General features: G+C 34.3%; 1 protein-coding gene across 2 annotated transcripts; it reads right to left on the bottom strand.

Annotated features, from left to right (window-relative positions):
• Positions 1-1,003: 1,003 nt before the first annotated feature.
• Positions 1,004-14,968, bottom strand: LOC111401416 (outer envelope protein 64, chloroplastic-like). Of its 2 annotated transcripts, none has more exons than XM_023029139.1 (13): positions 14,598-14,968; positions 12,704-12,856; positions 12,370-12,494; positions 8,344-8,469; positions 6,255-6,428; positions 6,009-6,153; positions 4,584-4,752; positions 3,507-3,638; positions 3,216-3,416; positions 2,516-2,643; positions 2,379-2,430; positions 1,892-1,961; positions 1,004-1,525 (listed from the first exon to the last, which is right to left on the bottom strand). In XM_023029139.1, the coding sequence occupies exons 1-13, from the start codon at positions 14,798-14,800 to the stop codon at positions 1,476-1,478; spliced, it is 1,728 nt and encodes a 575-aa protein (XP_022884907.1). In that variant the 5' UTR covers positions 14,801-14,968; the 3' UTR covers positions 1,004-1,475. The 2 variants fall into 2 exon arrangements, with proteins under 2 accessions (XP_022884907.1, XP_022884906.1); XM_023029138.1 differs by having other exon boundaries at positions 1,004-1,500; positions 14,598-14,967.
• Positions 14,969-15,172: the final 204 nt, after the last annotated feature.

Raw genomic sequence — 15,172 nt, 5'->3', positions numbered from 1 at the left:
GTGACAAGACCAAGGAATCATTTGTTTGGTTATTTTTGAAGTTCCTTGAAGTAATGCCAAACCAATCACCCCCGGTGCCTTATTATCACTGATCAAGATACTGCAATTTTGAAATCTATAACAATGGCACTGCCCTCGACATCATACCAGTATTATTTGTGGCGCATATTTGACAAGTTCTTTGAAAAGATCAATCCCATGTCCTATAACAAGCAGTATCACAACTAAATGAATATCATTAAGGGAGGTTAGAAGAATAGTTAAATAGAAGCATTTTGTAGCTTCATGATAGCTATGGACAATTTTTTTCCTAACGAACTTGTTTGGATAACATTATAATTTCAAACCAAACCATACATTAATTTTAACTATATATTCACAACTACTAAGCCACACATTTCATGGGACCATCTATTTTATTTTATTTTTTCATTATTATCCCATTATAATTTTATCCAAACATGTATCCCTTTTTGATAATCCATCGTTAGTTAGCAAATGTATAAACAAAACTAAATAATACCTTGATGATTTTCTGTTGGCTCAACACCCTTGAACGTCCTTGTGTTTGTGGAGAAAATCCTGTATCCAACCAAGTCTTAGACTAGGGAATGCGAAAACTACCTCTAAATGGGAACGGGAAGCATTTCACCGTACAAAAAGACTCGCAGGTTGACAAGGGGGCAAAGTAGCAACCAGGAAGCATTGAACCAGCACTCCTCTGGTCAAGAGGAAAGATCTGTTGCCATGTTAGAATTTAAGAGAGATTATAATCTGATTCTCCAAAACTATTTGCAAGAACTAGTCTTCAGCCGAAGGGCAGTATTGCTTTACAATTTTGAAGCTCTGTTCTCCTCTATCATCGAGTAGAAGGGGCAATATTTCGTCACTCAACTTCGGCTTGATAGATTCAACATTGTGCTTATTCGGCATGGTTCACCATGTTCATCTGCTCTTTTGGCTTGATTGCTAATCAACCAGCTTCGTAACTTAATCAACCAGATTCTTCTAAGGAGATTTCAATCTTCCCACAACCAAAACATAATCCTCTTTGCGAGGGTGAATAATCGTAAATATACATGGATATTTATGATAATATACGTCATTATTCGCACCAACAACAGAGCTGAAAGAAATAATATTTCAGGAAACTATGAAATCCTACCAAAAAATAAATTTTAGCTGACTTCTATAGTTACAACCTGTATGCAACATAAATAAGGCAAAATCGCTCTATAATGACAGCAAATGATATGATGACTGCTGAGACATATTGGGACCAACAAAGCAGTCATGATGGATCCCCTGCTCCATGAAAGACTTATGGATGTTCGATATGTGTAAATGGATCCACCCGTTTACATGGGAAGATGTTTGACCATGTTAAGTATTCCTACACCGCATACATTAGAATCGCCTATAGGAATAATTTCTTCAGCCTGTCCAAAGACAGAGCTGCTCTTTTATTGTTCGGCTCAAGAACAAGTGCATATTGGAAATCTGCAAGCCCAGAAGAGAAGTCCAGCTATTATGCGTGATTGTCATACATAAATTAGCCTAAGCCCCTGTTTGTTTCCCATTCTTTCCTCATTAAAATAAAAAATATGACCGTTATCCATCACATCAAGCCATCAAATTTGAATTTCTATCTCTTATGTGGGGCCCATAACGACTATATTTTTCATTCTCATTCTCACCAAAATGGGAAACAAACGGGGCTTAAATAAATCAGACAAGAATCTAGTTATTTTTCCATTAAAATGTAAAGAACGGTTAATCTTGGAACTGCAATGTCAACCGTGATTTTTCAGACACTATAAATTCGTACCTATACATGAATATATACGTATTTTAAACAGTAAAAAATGAGAATGGATAAAAATGGACTCACCTTCCATTGCTTCTTTATAGTATCCCAACATTTCCCGTGCTGTTCCCCTTCTTAAATGGGCCTTTACATTCTGCAAAGAATGCCTCGTGTCAATTCAGTCAAACGAAAAAAGAAAGTTTGGTGCAATGAATAAGAATTTATAAGTTAGGGTATATCAACTCAAAACAACTGTATCAATAATTTAACTCAATGATCATCACTCCAAAAAATATGCATCATTGTCAGTGTACAAAGACAGGATCCTGTTTCAGACTGACACAGGTCACTTCCATAGATGACATCACATTGATTTTTAATTATCTTTCCATCTCATCTCGCCGCCGACTTATTTAAGTATTGAAATCACAGAAAATGACACTACCTAATTATACAGGACATCAGTACATTTCCACAGTAAAGATAATATTAGATTATATAGCTCAGCTTTAGAAAAAAATTTATTCCAAGGATAATTATACTGCCAGCTAGAGAGGGAGGGAGAGAGAACCTTTTTATCAAGGTCAATGGCTTTACTACAATCTGCTTCAGCCTGGATGAAACTGGGTAAACAAGGGAAAATTAAGGTTATAAATAAAATCTTCAAGCAGATAAACGAGACAAGAATCGAGGTTTAAAAATGACTACCTTCCCAGTTCCAAATATGCTGCCGCTCTGTTACTATAATATGTTGCATTACTACTATTGAGTTTGATAGCTTCTGTATAAAAGCCAATGGCCTGCTGCCACTGCTTATCTTTGAATGCTTGGTTACCCTATAAGTAATCCGAAAAGATAAAATAGAGCCAACTAAAGAATGAATACAAACTAAATATTAATATAATGTTTCTACTTTAAATTCATCACTATGTCAAACCTACAAAATTTAAAGAAAAATAAAGAAGTTGCAGAGAGAACCAGATCCAAAGTGACAAGCAAGGATTGATGGATTATAGTCTCAGGAAAACATAGCTGTGAACACTCAAATATAGTAACTAGAAATCTGATTAGTCCAGAATCTCACACATATTTCGTTATTTAACTTAATAGTTATTCGTTATTTGAGATAAGCATGCGAGTAAACTCTAAAAGGTTTAATTGTTCGTAAGATATATAAAGAAAGAATTGCAGCAACTAAAATCTTTTGAACATTTGGAAGGCATCCCAATCAAACATTGCAATTGATTAATGCGACAGTCGAACACAAGGTTTAATTTGTCTCTTGAGAATGTCATAGACAAAGTTTCTAGACAGGATTTTGTGACTGGAAGATAATAAAGAAAAACTGGTTCATTCATAACTTACAGTAATGGCAATTCACAGCAGCATTCAATTCATCTGTATATACCTTATCTTTAGCCAACTCTGCTAATGCTTCCTGGGTAACAGCATTATTTGATGTTTTTGATTTTGTGGCTACAACGAATTCCTCCTGGAGAGTTGCATGTACAGTGATTAGGGTATCAAGCAAAAATCTGTCACTTCCATGCCCAGCTAATAGGGACACAGAGATGGGACATTTGTCTTCGAATCCCAGTGGTATTGCAACCTGCATGAGAGAAGAAATACTGAGACTTGAGAGTAAGGAAACGTTGGCAATAAAAGTTCCCGTATGCAAGCCACAAGCCAACAATTTAACCTGACAGCAGCCCGACATGCAGGCTAAACTTGAAAGAGCAGATGTTTTGATCAGGTAGTCCTCCGATAGGATCTCCTTTGCACCAAATTTTGGAGGAGGATAAGCAGAAGTAGGGATCACTAGTATCCCATCCTGTTTATAATATTTTGTCCAAGGGCAGCAAGAATAAGTAAAATGCTGACATGAAATAAACTTGAGAAAATATGGCAAACTTAATGGCAGGATCTTGGACATGATAACTCCTTTTTCATTTTATTTTTTTTGCTGTTAGGGTTGTCATCGCAGTTCATATTATTTGCATTCGTTAATATTGAGCAATAAGTGGCTCTAATTATGACTATGAGGTCGATTAATATTTGTTGAATAAAGCCAAATGAAGGGAAAATGAAATTATGGATTTGTAACAGATCACAACACATTTTAAGTGCATAGAGTTAATTAATTGCCAATAAAAAGCAACCAAGGTCATTGCCGATATCAATATTGTCAACTCGATACTAGTGTAACCTACTTGACCTAGCATTTACAGAAGGTCTGGTTTCTTAAAATGGCAGGTTTTTTGAAGTAAATTATTATCATTAAAGTTCAAACAAATGAACATTTTCTAATGAATCCAAAATTACTTAAAAACATGTAATGCAAAACAGAAAAATAGAACACAACATATAAAGAGGTGAGATCCTAAATTTTAGAAGAATGACTTCATCGACCAAACTGAGTAGTTATGATACACCAAAGATAAAATCAAGTGATTTATGCTCAAGAAACCACGAGAAAGCCCGTTGTCACCAGAAACATAATAAATAGGAAATAAACTCAATTGTCTTCATTTCAGATCTTGTCGGAAAAGACATTAATCATTGCAGAGGTGAATTATTATATATATCCATAGGAAGTTAAGCAAGAAGTGGAGGGAAATTTAGATGCCAGCAATTCATAGCCACTATTGGCAACAGGCAAAGACAAGGAAAAAGCAAATAAAAGCATAAATAATACTTGTACATAAATAATACAAGACCACAACCAAAAATATTGAGTATCTACACCATGCTTACTTGAGATATTATAAACGAATACCTTTAAAAGGGCATTCAGAGCTGAACGCAATTCACTCCTAACTGTATGAATTTTTTCTAATTCTGTATTGGCCAACTCGAGCACTTCAGGTATTTGAGATGTGATAGCAGGATCCAAAGAAGGCTTTACTGAGTTTATCCATTCGCCATGATTTTGTTTGAATTCATGCCTGTAATCAAATAGCATAAAATCACTTTATTATAATCCTGGAAGGTAACGATGATTCCAGTTATCTGCCCTATAGTGTTATACATTTACTGATATACAGTTCTAGAGAGGTCTCCTAGTTAATTTTGTTAAATTCATGGGATCAACCAAGCTGCCAAAAGATGCATCATAATTTCACATAATCTAGTCATTGAAATAATACAAGACACCCTTCAGCTTCCAAAAAGATGAGGGTTTATAAGATTTTTAAGTAGAGGTAGTTGGAAGGAGTAAATTAGAAATGCTTTGCCATTTTGACCTTACTCCTCCATTAAATATGATCTCACGCTTACGTCTTTTAGAAAAGCTAGACCGTTTAATAGGGGAATAAGAATACTTAAGAATTGTTTCTTTGTTTTTGTCATCTCCTATTCTGGACAAGGGCACCCGTGGGAGCACCATCTGCGTAAATGTCAATGAAGAAAACTAGCATAAAGAAGGTATAATTATATTGTATTAGTTAAATCTCAGAACTATACTTTCCAAATAGAAAAGAGTCAGTTCTGATACAAGAAATGTAATTTTAAAAAAAATGGAAATACATAAAATGACACAGAGGATAAGGCGTGAGATCAAAGGAAATTACAAGTTAAAATAATTTTAGTAAGCTCAATTTTAAAGAGATTAGAAAAGAATTTTGCTATGGACTGAAATGAAAAACATGAAGATTAACACTACATGAAGCTGCAAATACAGAAAGGACAAAATGCAATGTGCAAAATACAACAGTGTTTTACCCAATAAAAACCTACACCGAATCATTTTTGTCTGGACCTCACTAGAATGATTTCCACTCCACAAATCTCTTCCATTTCTCCCATTTCCAGAACTACAACCTTCCTCTACATCATCTCTTCTGACGTCTCCCTCACCTCCTATTCTGCTGGGAGTTAGTTCGAAAATTTTAGATGTGGTGGCGATGTGGGAAGATGATGGTGGCACTTTGCTGGTTCATCGTAGCTATTGGGGTAAGACGGGTGGGGAAGATTGAAAATAGAGACAGCAAGAGAGACTGAAGTTCATAATTTTAAAATGGTAAAATTGAGAAATTGTAATAGAATAGTCCTTCACCTTTACCTAAAAATACCAATTGAAATGAGAGTCACCAAATTTGTTGGGGGAAAGGGAGTATTTAAAAATAAAGTATTTCCAAGTATAATAAATAGATTGGATCAAAATAATGGAAATCATTTACTTGGGACTACTCAGCAGACTCACCTCTTAAGCATCTGCATGACAATTGCTAACGATCTTATGGAAGAAGATTTTACTTCACCATTTGGTTTCCCATCATTAAATGCATTTAAGCTTGGAACCTTCAAGTTAAGATAGTCACCAAGATTCTCATGCCTCAATACTTGCCCTGGAAAAGGTAATTCTCAGATATAACGCAGAAAATTAATGATCCAAAATTAAATCATGTAAGGAATTCAAACACAGTATTAATGAAGCAAGATAACATACTTCCATAGAGCTTCTCCATGGATTTGACTACCACCTGAGAGATAGGAACTTTCGATAACTGAAAACAGTCATCAGCTATCACAATGTTCCTTGGATTACGTTGGGCAGCATAAGGAACTTGCAATAGCACGTGTCCAACACGACGAAGTATGCTTGGATCTTTTGCAAACCATCCTGCAATACATAGGTCTTAATAACAAAAGGATAGACACAGTAAATTGAAATTATGGACATAACCTTTCATCAAGATATATAGGGTAACATAAAATGAAAATTGAATATAATAGATGCTGAAAACTCAAATGGACATTTGCAAATGAGATAAAAAGAATGGTAATGGGAAGCTACCAGCAGCGAAAAAAAAGAAGTGAAAATCAAAACCCAATGACCATTGCTTCTAGTTAAACGACGAACAGCATAACAGCGATGGAAAAATCAGTTTGTACAAGATTTGAGTCCTCTGGTGAATAGTCACATTGATATCCATGCACAAATTAATCATAAAATGATTGTGGAAACCAATGGCAAGCTGCCAGCAGCTAAAAAAAATAAAAACCCCAGTAGCCATAGTTTCTAGTTAAACTATGAACAGAAAACCAGCAATGTAACTTTGTGCAAGATTTGAGCCCTCGGGACTGATCGTGTTGATTTCTGTGTAAATGAATCATAGAATGATACTGTGGAAACCAATGGCCAGTTACCAGCAGCTAAAGAAAGAGAAAATCAAAACACAATTGCCACAGTTTCTAGCTCTGTAACACGGACACTTCAATTAGAATAGCGCGCCCATATACAACACTTGTTGATATCGACACTTTTCGGACATTCTATCATAAATATTTTTCATTTTTTATTAAAAATATTATATATTCTTAACTCAAGTTTATTATTAAATAACAAATAGGTACTCATATTTAAAAGATTTAAACAAGAAAAATTAATAACAGGTATAAAGTTAAATTTATGCCATATAAATGAAGAATTTAATTGACATGTCGTGTCGGTACTTTTTTGAAAAATCGCTTGTCAACGTATTCGAACAAATGTATCCGTGTCGGTGCATTATAGGTTTCTAATTAAACTATGACCAGAAACCAGCAATGACAAAGTCACTTTGTGCAAGATATGAGCCCTATGGACTGAATAGTCACATTGATATCAATGCGTAAATGAATCATCAAATGATTCTGTGGAAACCCAATGGTATAACGGACATCAAGATGTTTCACAATCACCCCAAAAAAATATATAATAAAATAAAATAAAATAGAAAAAAATACATAAGTTAAACCAAAATAAAATAATTCAGATGTTTAACGGTACACCATATAGCAAAATACAATATATTACTCCAATTCCAAAATGATGTCACAATTTCTTTTTTACCACCATCCTTTTTAAGAAAGGAAACTTAAGTATTATTACACTACTTCCATTACAAGAATGATACTTATGTTCCTGGTAAATGAGAGAAAAGTGATATTGAGTAATTTTATTTCAAGAATGCACAAGAATTAACAGATTAGACTGGTATTAGGATGTAGTCAATGGGCAGTTTACAGGCGTACTTACTGCGAAAGCCATACATGGTCTTGATATTTTGGATTATGTGGAGCTCTTGCAAAACACAATTTAGATCAGTTGTCTAGACTCCTGTGTTACTTTCCTTCTTTTGCATTTCTAAAAGCTGGCTAATTCCATGTTTAAGGAAGACATTGCAATCAAGGAAATGATCATGCTTCCTTGACCAGAAAAGGTTTCCCTCAAAGTTGGTGCCTTTTCCCGGAGATCGTTGATAAGTAGGAGATAGAACGTGACAGCACAATTTTACTCTCTCTTAATCATTTTTAATATTTAAAAATAAGAAAAAAAGAAAAAGAAAAAAACACTATCTATTCTTTTCTTTTTCTATGGGTTGAAATGTGAGAAGCGCAATTAATAATACCATTCTAACTTGACTAGTTAACAGGATGTTGAAGGGAAAGAGTTAACTTCTCCATTATGAAGATGATAATAAAATATACCAACACCTCAATTTTCAAAATTTATGCAACAGCCATTTTCTAAAATCTAGTTCAAAAATACTTACCTATTGTATCAAGACTTGTGGAAACGGGAATTACCCCTGAAAGTGAGACAATTCCATAAGATGGCCGAAAACCCAGTATACCACAATATCCCGCAGGCACTCGCACACCACCAACAGTGTCAATACCTGACATAGATAACTAAGTAATCATGAATTGCTTTAAGATAGTAACAGCACATGAATAGTTATAAAGACCAAAGAATAGTCATTAAAGAGTTCATTACATACTTCAAGTGTGAGATTCTTTTAATCCTAATGACCAAGTGAAGGATGCATCTTAAAGTCTTTAACATTGATGAACAGCACAAAAGAAAATAGTGTTTAAAAATTGTAATAAGCACAGCTGCACAATTAATATGTAACAACCTGACCTCTATACCCAAGCTCTACTTTGGGTGGGCATTTACCTACTTACCCCTCACATCTTTCTATTGCGTCCTCCAAGACTTCTACCTAATGAGAGACTTAAGTTGAATCTCAGTGCCAATTTGTGAGCACTTGTCCACTTACCCTGTCACGACTTTTTATCTCATCCCTCCGGATTCGAACCCAAAACCTTTGCCTAATGAAAGACTTAATTTGAATGTTGGTACCAATTGTAACATAAGGAGGTATGTGGACAGATGCCCACTCAAAGCGAACAGTACATATGATATAACGACTCAAGATCAAACATTCTTTTCAACCACATTTTTAAATAAAATAATATTACGCACGATCCAAATCAAAAACTTTTTTTTTTACTTTTTAATCACATATTCTTCATCAATTTATTATTCCAAAATGCATTCTCAACCAAAAATGAGGCTTAAACAAGCTCATAACAGCAAACACTATTTACACAGTGGTTCATAAATAAAAGGATGCACTCACTGCACAAAGTTCCCACCACTATGGGGTCTGGAAAGGACTAGATGCATGTAGCCTTACCCATTACATGAAAGGCTCAAGATAATTTCTTGATCAGAACTCAAATATTTTGACAAATGTTTATATATTACTATGCATTATATGAAGTTGGCAATGAAGCATAGATAGTTAAAAATAAAAAAAATAAAAAATGATTTTCACCTTGATAAAAATTGAGGACACAAAGTAGTGAAATCCAACAATAACTCTAAATCACCAAAATTACGACCCTGACACCTTAACCACGATTAGGTGACCCATAATTCCACAGCTATCTTAAATAATGGAGTAAGTTATCAAATCTCACTAATAAAAAAGTATCAGCTATTTTTAAGTCTAATAATAATCCCATGGACTATCAAAGCACAAATTTCCCTGTTATGTTGAAAATGTTCCTGACTGAAACACCACGCAAGTGCTTGTAAACTAGCAAGATGTTTGTAGTACTCCAGAACTTGTTATACTTCTAGTGCAAGATTCAATAAGAAGTTTCTTGGTCATGTATTAGCTGCTGTAATTACCTAGAGAGATGATTATAAAAGTACTAATATTCATTTGTCAAGCTAATTTTTACTTCAAAAATCAGATAAAGCAAGCAGATACTTATATGATGAATAACTTACATGCTACGACGAAAATCAGGGCAGTGTCACTGAGAAGTATATCATTGAGTTTCCATTAAATAGAAACAATTTATAAGATTAAGAAGAAAAATCTTATAGCAGACCAAGTTACACTGACAAAAAAAGCTGCTTCACTGTAATATATCTATGCACTATGATTGAAACATTATACGACAATAAATAAAAGAGTTCACCTTCACTATCACGTAAATATGTTTTTGATACAGTCTCATCCAAACTCGCATAAAAAACCTTTTCCTAGATGTTTTTCATAAAGGACCAAAAATACTATAGAAAATTCAAGACTGCCATAAAACCCTTATACGACTTACAGTTGCAATCATTTAAAATATCACAAGGTAAAAATCCGATTTATGCAAATATTGAAGTCAACAACCGTGCATCTAAATACTTTTTATCTTGAAAGTGGAATTTACTACACAATTCCACCCAGACAAGAAGAGCTGGTAGCATACATCTAAATACTCGAACAGGCCTCTTATGCACAAACACTAAAAGAACTGAAAACAAATAGCTCTAACAGCTATTCCTAGATGCCAATATCAGATCCAGTGTTTACTAGCATGTTTAGGTAAGATGGCATGAAAAATGATAAATTGTCTTAATCAAAGAAATAGTAATGAAGCACCATTAATAATTATTATTCCCCTCCAATTATTTCACGATGATGGGATTTGTAAAGCAGGTATAACATAAAAACTCCCAGGATGAAGAAGCCTCTAATGTCCTCACTGTAAAGCACAGATATGTTTAAAGTGCTTTATATCTGCCTTATATCCAAAGATGAAAAGAATAGCTGAATATGAGTATCGATGTGTGATGAAACATAAGGGCACAAGGGATACTACTTAATGTTCATAGCATCTCAAATGGAATCCACCAAATAATTCCAATTAAACAACCTTCCTTGTTGGTTATGTTTGATGGTTAGGAATTTACAATGCAATATGTGAGTGATGGGGAAACAAGAAGCAGAAAGCTAAAAAACATTATCAACAATTAACAACAAATATTTGAAATAATGTTGAAAGTAAATTTTAAGTTGAAGGAAGTGAAAAAAATTCCATGCAAGAAAAGGGTTAAAGAATTTGTGCACAAGGCACACACATAGAATGACATGGTTAGCCATTAAATTATTGGCCAAAGAAAGGAACTGAATTTGAAGAAACAAAAATAAAATCGAATATCAGAAAAAGACTTTCTCGTTCATAGATTAAATTGAACTATTAAAATCAAAATATCTTAATTTCCAGTTGCCATTTACCCCAGCTGAGTGTGCAACACCTTCAGGGATTTTAATGTTTGATATTATGCATTATTATTTCTAGTTCCAAATTATTAGGCTATTGTGATTCATTCATTTTTTTTATTGATTGCTCAAAACGTTATCAGTGATACCACTCTGTTGTCCTATGATTCATGGCATTTCTAGCATTTCATTTGCATTTGTGCATATTTCATTAATCTAAAACATCACACGAGAGGCACGTGACAACGCCTCCTTGGCGCTTTTGACTTGCATTTCCAAAAAAATAAAGGTGCCCAACATTTGCCCTTTGCTTTCAAAAACCCTCATTTCTTCAATCTCAATTCATTTGTTCATAGCAAAGACAACATTTATCTACTGATCTAAAGAAATTGATTGGCATCCTTAATGATTTTAGAGTTCCAAAGTTACTCCCAAATTGTAACGATGTTTATACATATTTATTCCCTTTCGCAAAAAAATTACAGGGAAATTAAAAAGACAAATGTCAGTTCCACCCTCTCTCAAGCTTTAAGGCTTTGGGAGGTGGTTGCTCAAAGTGATATTCATAGGGAGCTAATTTCTACAACTACTATTTTGACGAATCCACTACAGGAAACCAACTTCTAAAAATATTTGCAAAATCAATGTCGACAACTTCATCATTGAACAGTTGAATAGAAAATCACCTTAAATAGGAGGATAAGTTTGAGGTTCCCCTAGTTAGTGATGACCTTGTTATGGTAATAGGAAAATTAAGTAAAGAACTGAACATGACTACAACCAATATAAGTTAACTGTGTTTGGTTTTCTATTCTGTTTTGAGGCCTATGACGAGGTGATACCTGCAAGAGGAGAGATGTATTGGAATTTTAGCCCTTGTATAAGTCCCTTTCTTTAGAAAAAAATGCATTCTTAATCAGTATTTTGACATCATTTCAACCACACATTCTTTAATATTACATGCAAATTCAAAACTTTTCCTTATTTTTTAACCACACATTTCTCATCAATACACTATTCAAAAATGCATTTTCCCCCCCCCCAAAATGGGACTCAAACAAGGGCTTAAATAACGTATTATCCACTTAGAAAACTGATTTAAGACTTTTATCCATGAGTAGCTGCTGTAAATACAACTAAACAAAGCCTTATCCCATGCTAGTAGTCAATGTAGATCAACTGATAAATGATGGGGCAAAAAAAGAAAGTAAAGTGGAAGCTCACCTAAAGAAAAATCAACAAGGTTAGTAGCCACAGCTACAGCAGCACCACTAGAGGCTCCTCCTGGCACTCGTGCTGGTGAGGTAGGATTAGTGGGTGTACCGTAATGCTTATTTTCTCCACTAATACTAGATTCAGGGAAAAACCAGAAGTAAAAAGGATTAGCAAAATACCGAACGCCAAAAAGAATTAACTAATATGAGATGACACAAAGGAAGCAAAACGAGATAGACATTGCATCTTTGGATAACCAAACCAATATCAACGGTGAGTAGGTTAAAAGCTTAAAATCCTGAAGTAAAGAAATTCTTAAAAAGATTGAGGATAAGGTACAAACCCTAATGCCATGTCATCCACGACAGTTTTTCCGACACATGTGGCACCTCCATCAACAAGGGCAGCAACCACAGGAGACGTACGAGAAGCAGCCTCATGAGTCCTAAACCAGTCCGGATTGCCAAAGCTAGTCACATATCCTTCAATATCTAATCTGGGAATCAAGATTAGAAAATTTAACGACTTCAATATAGGAAGTCTCATAAAAAAAAAAAAAAAAAAGGACTAACGAAGATGTTTGCTTAGATGTTGACTATAAGAAAAACGTCCCTGTAAAAAAGAGAGAGGAAAGAAGGCAGAGCAAAACCCTGAATAATCCTACGCTAGATGACAAACCATCAAGCAAAAATCAAGCATTATGTTTGTACATTTAAGTAGGCATACTTACAAAAGAAAAACTTTTAGAAGTAAATCTCCAGTTCAATATCATCGTTATTTCTTCAAGAGAACATCTATTAGTCAAAACAATAGTCACTGACGAAATTCTAGAATGAAATTATTTTACGCCCAAAGGGTTTTATCCCTGCATAATGAATTATTCCTGTGTAATGTAATCAAAGAAGATATTCATTCGGGCCATGAACCATACATTCCAACGCCCTAAGTCATCTCTGTAAATACCAAGAGTAGAAGGTCAATAACTAATTAATTTGCACAGCACGAGTTCTTTCCCTTTCTATACATTTAGAGCGTCTCCAAGATACTTTATTTTTAAAGAACATGTTTTTCAAATTAGAGAGCATCTACAAATTTAGAGAATAAAAATTTTTAAATACCTCAACAACCTCTTTATCTTTAACACTTAATTTTACTAGTCCCAATATGTATTTATTTTTTTCCCTATCTTTTATTTTCATCAGCTTCCCCCCAAATTATTATGTTATGTCCCTCCATTTTCTTCATATATGCTAATTAATTGGGTCAATTTATAGAGCATTGAAATTTGGAATATTTCGAATGCATTAAATTGTTGAGAGTGGATTTGGCTCTATTTAATATGTTAATATAAAGAGTCCTCTTGGAGAATAATTTCCAGGGTTAACTCTTTAAAATAAAAGGAGCATTTCAATTTTAAAGAACCTCTTGGAGATGTTCTTATAAAAAATTCATCTTTTTCAAAGGGAATTTTCACTAGAATCATTGTTGCGGCAATAAGAAAAGGCACATCATGATGGGTTTCAGATCATCAAAATCCACATTCTTTATCAATAAATAAGTTCCTGAGTTGCTTACCTAATTACGTTTTGTAGCTCTATTTTTTTCACAACAATTCCCTTTTACTTAGGACTACTGGGATTTGAAGAATGCATGCCATGAAAGTCTCTTTTAATAAAATGCCAGTTCATACAACTATCGTGTCCATTCAACGAAGAAAAGATAATAACAACATGACATACATACAAGTAAATTTGATCCCTTCACAATTCAAAATGGCGATACTGCTCAATTGCATCTAGATGTCCACTTTCCCCCTCCTTCCCTACACCTCAAAAGAGCAGGCAAATTTTTTTTAGTTTACAAGAGAAGAGAATGAACATAAAATGGGACATCGGAAAAACTAGCACCAATACTTCAGCACGAGCCCTTTGAAGTTATATTTTCCTCAGTCTCCTTTTCTTTTCAGTTTTTACCGAATTCTCCATTACAAAACAGACAGAGACCAAACAGATAAACGCAACAATTTCAAACATCGGCTACACCAGCAAAAAATAATTCAACAAAAAAAAAAGGAAAAAACTCAAAAGTACATTGTAGGCTATTCTTATCTTCATTGGAAAATTCAATTCCATTATCATTGAATTATCTATTAAAGTATGAAAAGTACAATGTTGCTATAAACAGAAAGAGAAAAAATGTTAAACAAGATATTGAAAAAGAAAATTGAAAAGCCTTACACATCAGAGACAGCGAAGGAGAGGCCGGTAAGAGGGTGGGGGGCTTTCGGAGGGGCGGGCTGAGGCGGCGGAAGTAGCTGAAGCCGCTCTATAAACGCCCCAAAATCCGCTTTCACAGCCCTCTTCATCTTCTTAGTCAATATGAGTATTCCCGCCAGCCCTAGCCCCAGCAACACCCACAAATTCGCCGACGAAGACGCCATTCAAATTCAAAGTTTTTATTTATTGACTGTAGAATATGCTGAATTCTGATTAAGCTCCTGAATATATATTAAAATTTTTGTAATACACTGGGCGTGGGGTTGAGGGAATGAAGATAAATGAGCTAAGAAACCTAGAAACAGTCACTGTGTGGGTAATGGTGGCTTAAGAAATAAGAAGGTGAGGAGTAGCCGGAAAGATTTTTTGTTTGAAATTTGCACATAGAAGCCCTCCAGATTTAACAACTTTCATAAGTGCCCAATATTACAACATACTTGAGGTTCCGTTTGGTAACCATTTTTTTCAAAATGTATTTTTTTCTCCCTTCTTTTCAACCACACATTCTTTATTAAAATAATATTATACGTAAATCA

The sequence above is a fragment of the Olea europaea genome, chromosome 10 (genome assembly GCF_002742605.1).
Source record: "Olea europaea var. sylvestris chromosome 10, O_europaea_v1, whole genome shotgun sequence".
Taxonomy (NCBI): domain Eukaryota; kingdom Viridiplantae; phylum Streptophyta; class Magnoliopsida; order Lamiales; family Oleaceae; genus Olea; species Olea europaea.
The sequence above is the reverse complement of the archived record's forward strand: the minus strand, read 5'-3'. Positions and strand labels throughout refer to the sequence as shown.

Coding starts and splice junctions, on each gene's coding strand:
- LOC111401416 (XM_023029138.1), bottom strand. CDS start 14,800: ATGGCGTCTTCGTCGGCGAATTTGTGGGTGTTGCTGGGGCTAGGGCTG. Junction 12,857..14,597: donor TCCTTCGCTGTCTCTGATGT/GTAAGGCTTTTC, acceptor CTTGATTCCCAG/ATTAGATATTGAAGGATATG. Junction 6,429..8,343: donor CACAAGTCTTGATACAATAG/GTAAGTATTTTT, acceptor TATGTATTGCAG/GATGGTTTGCAAAAGATCCA.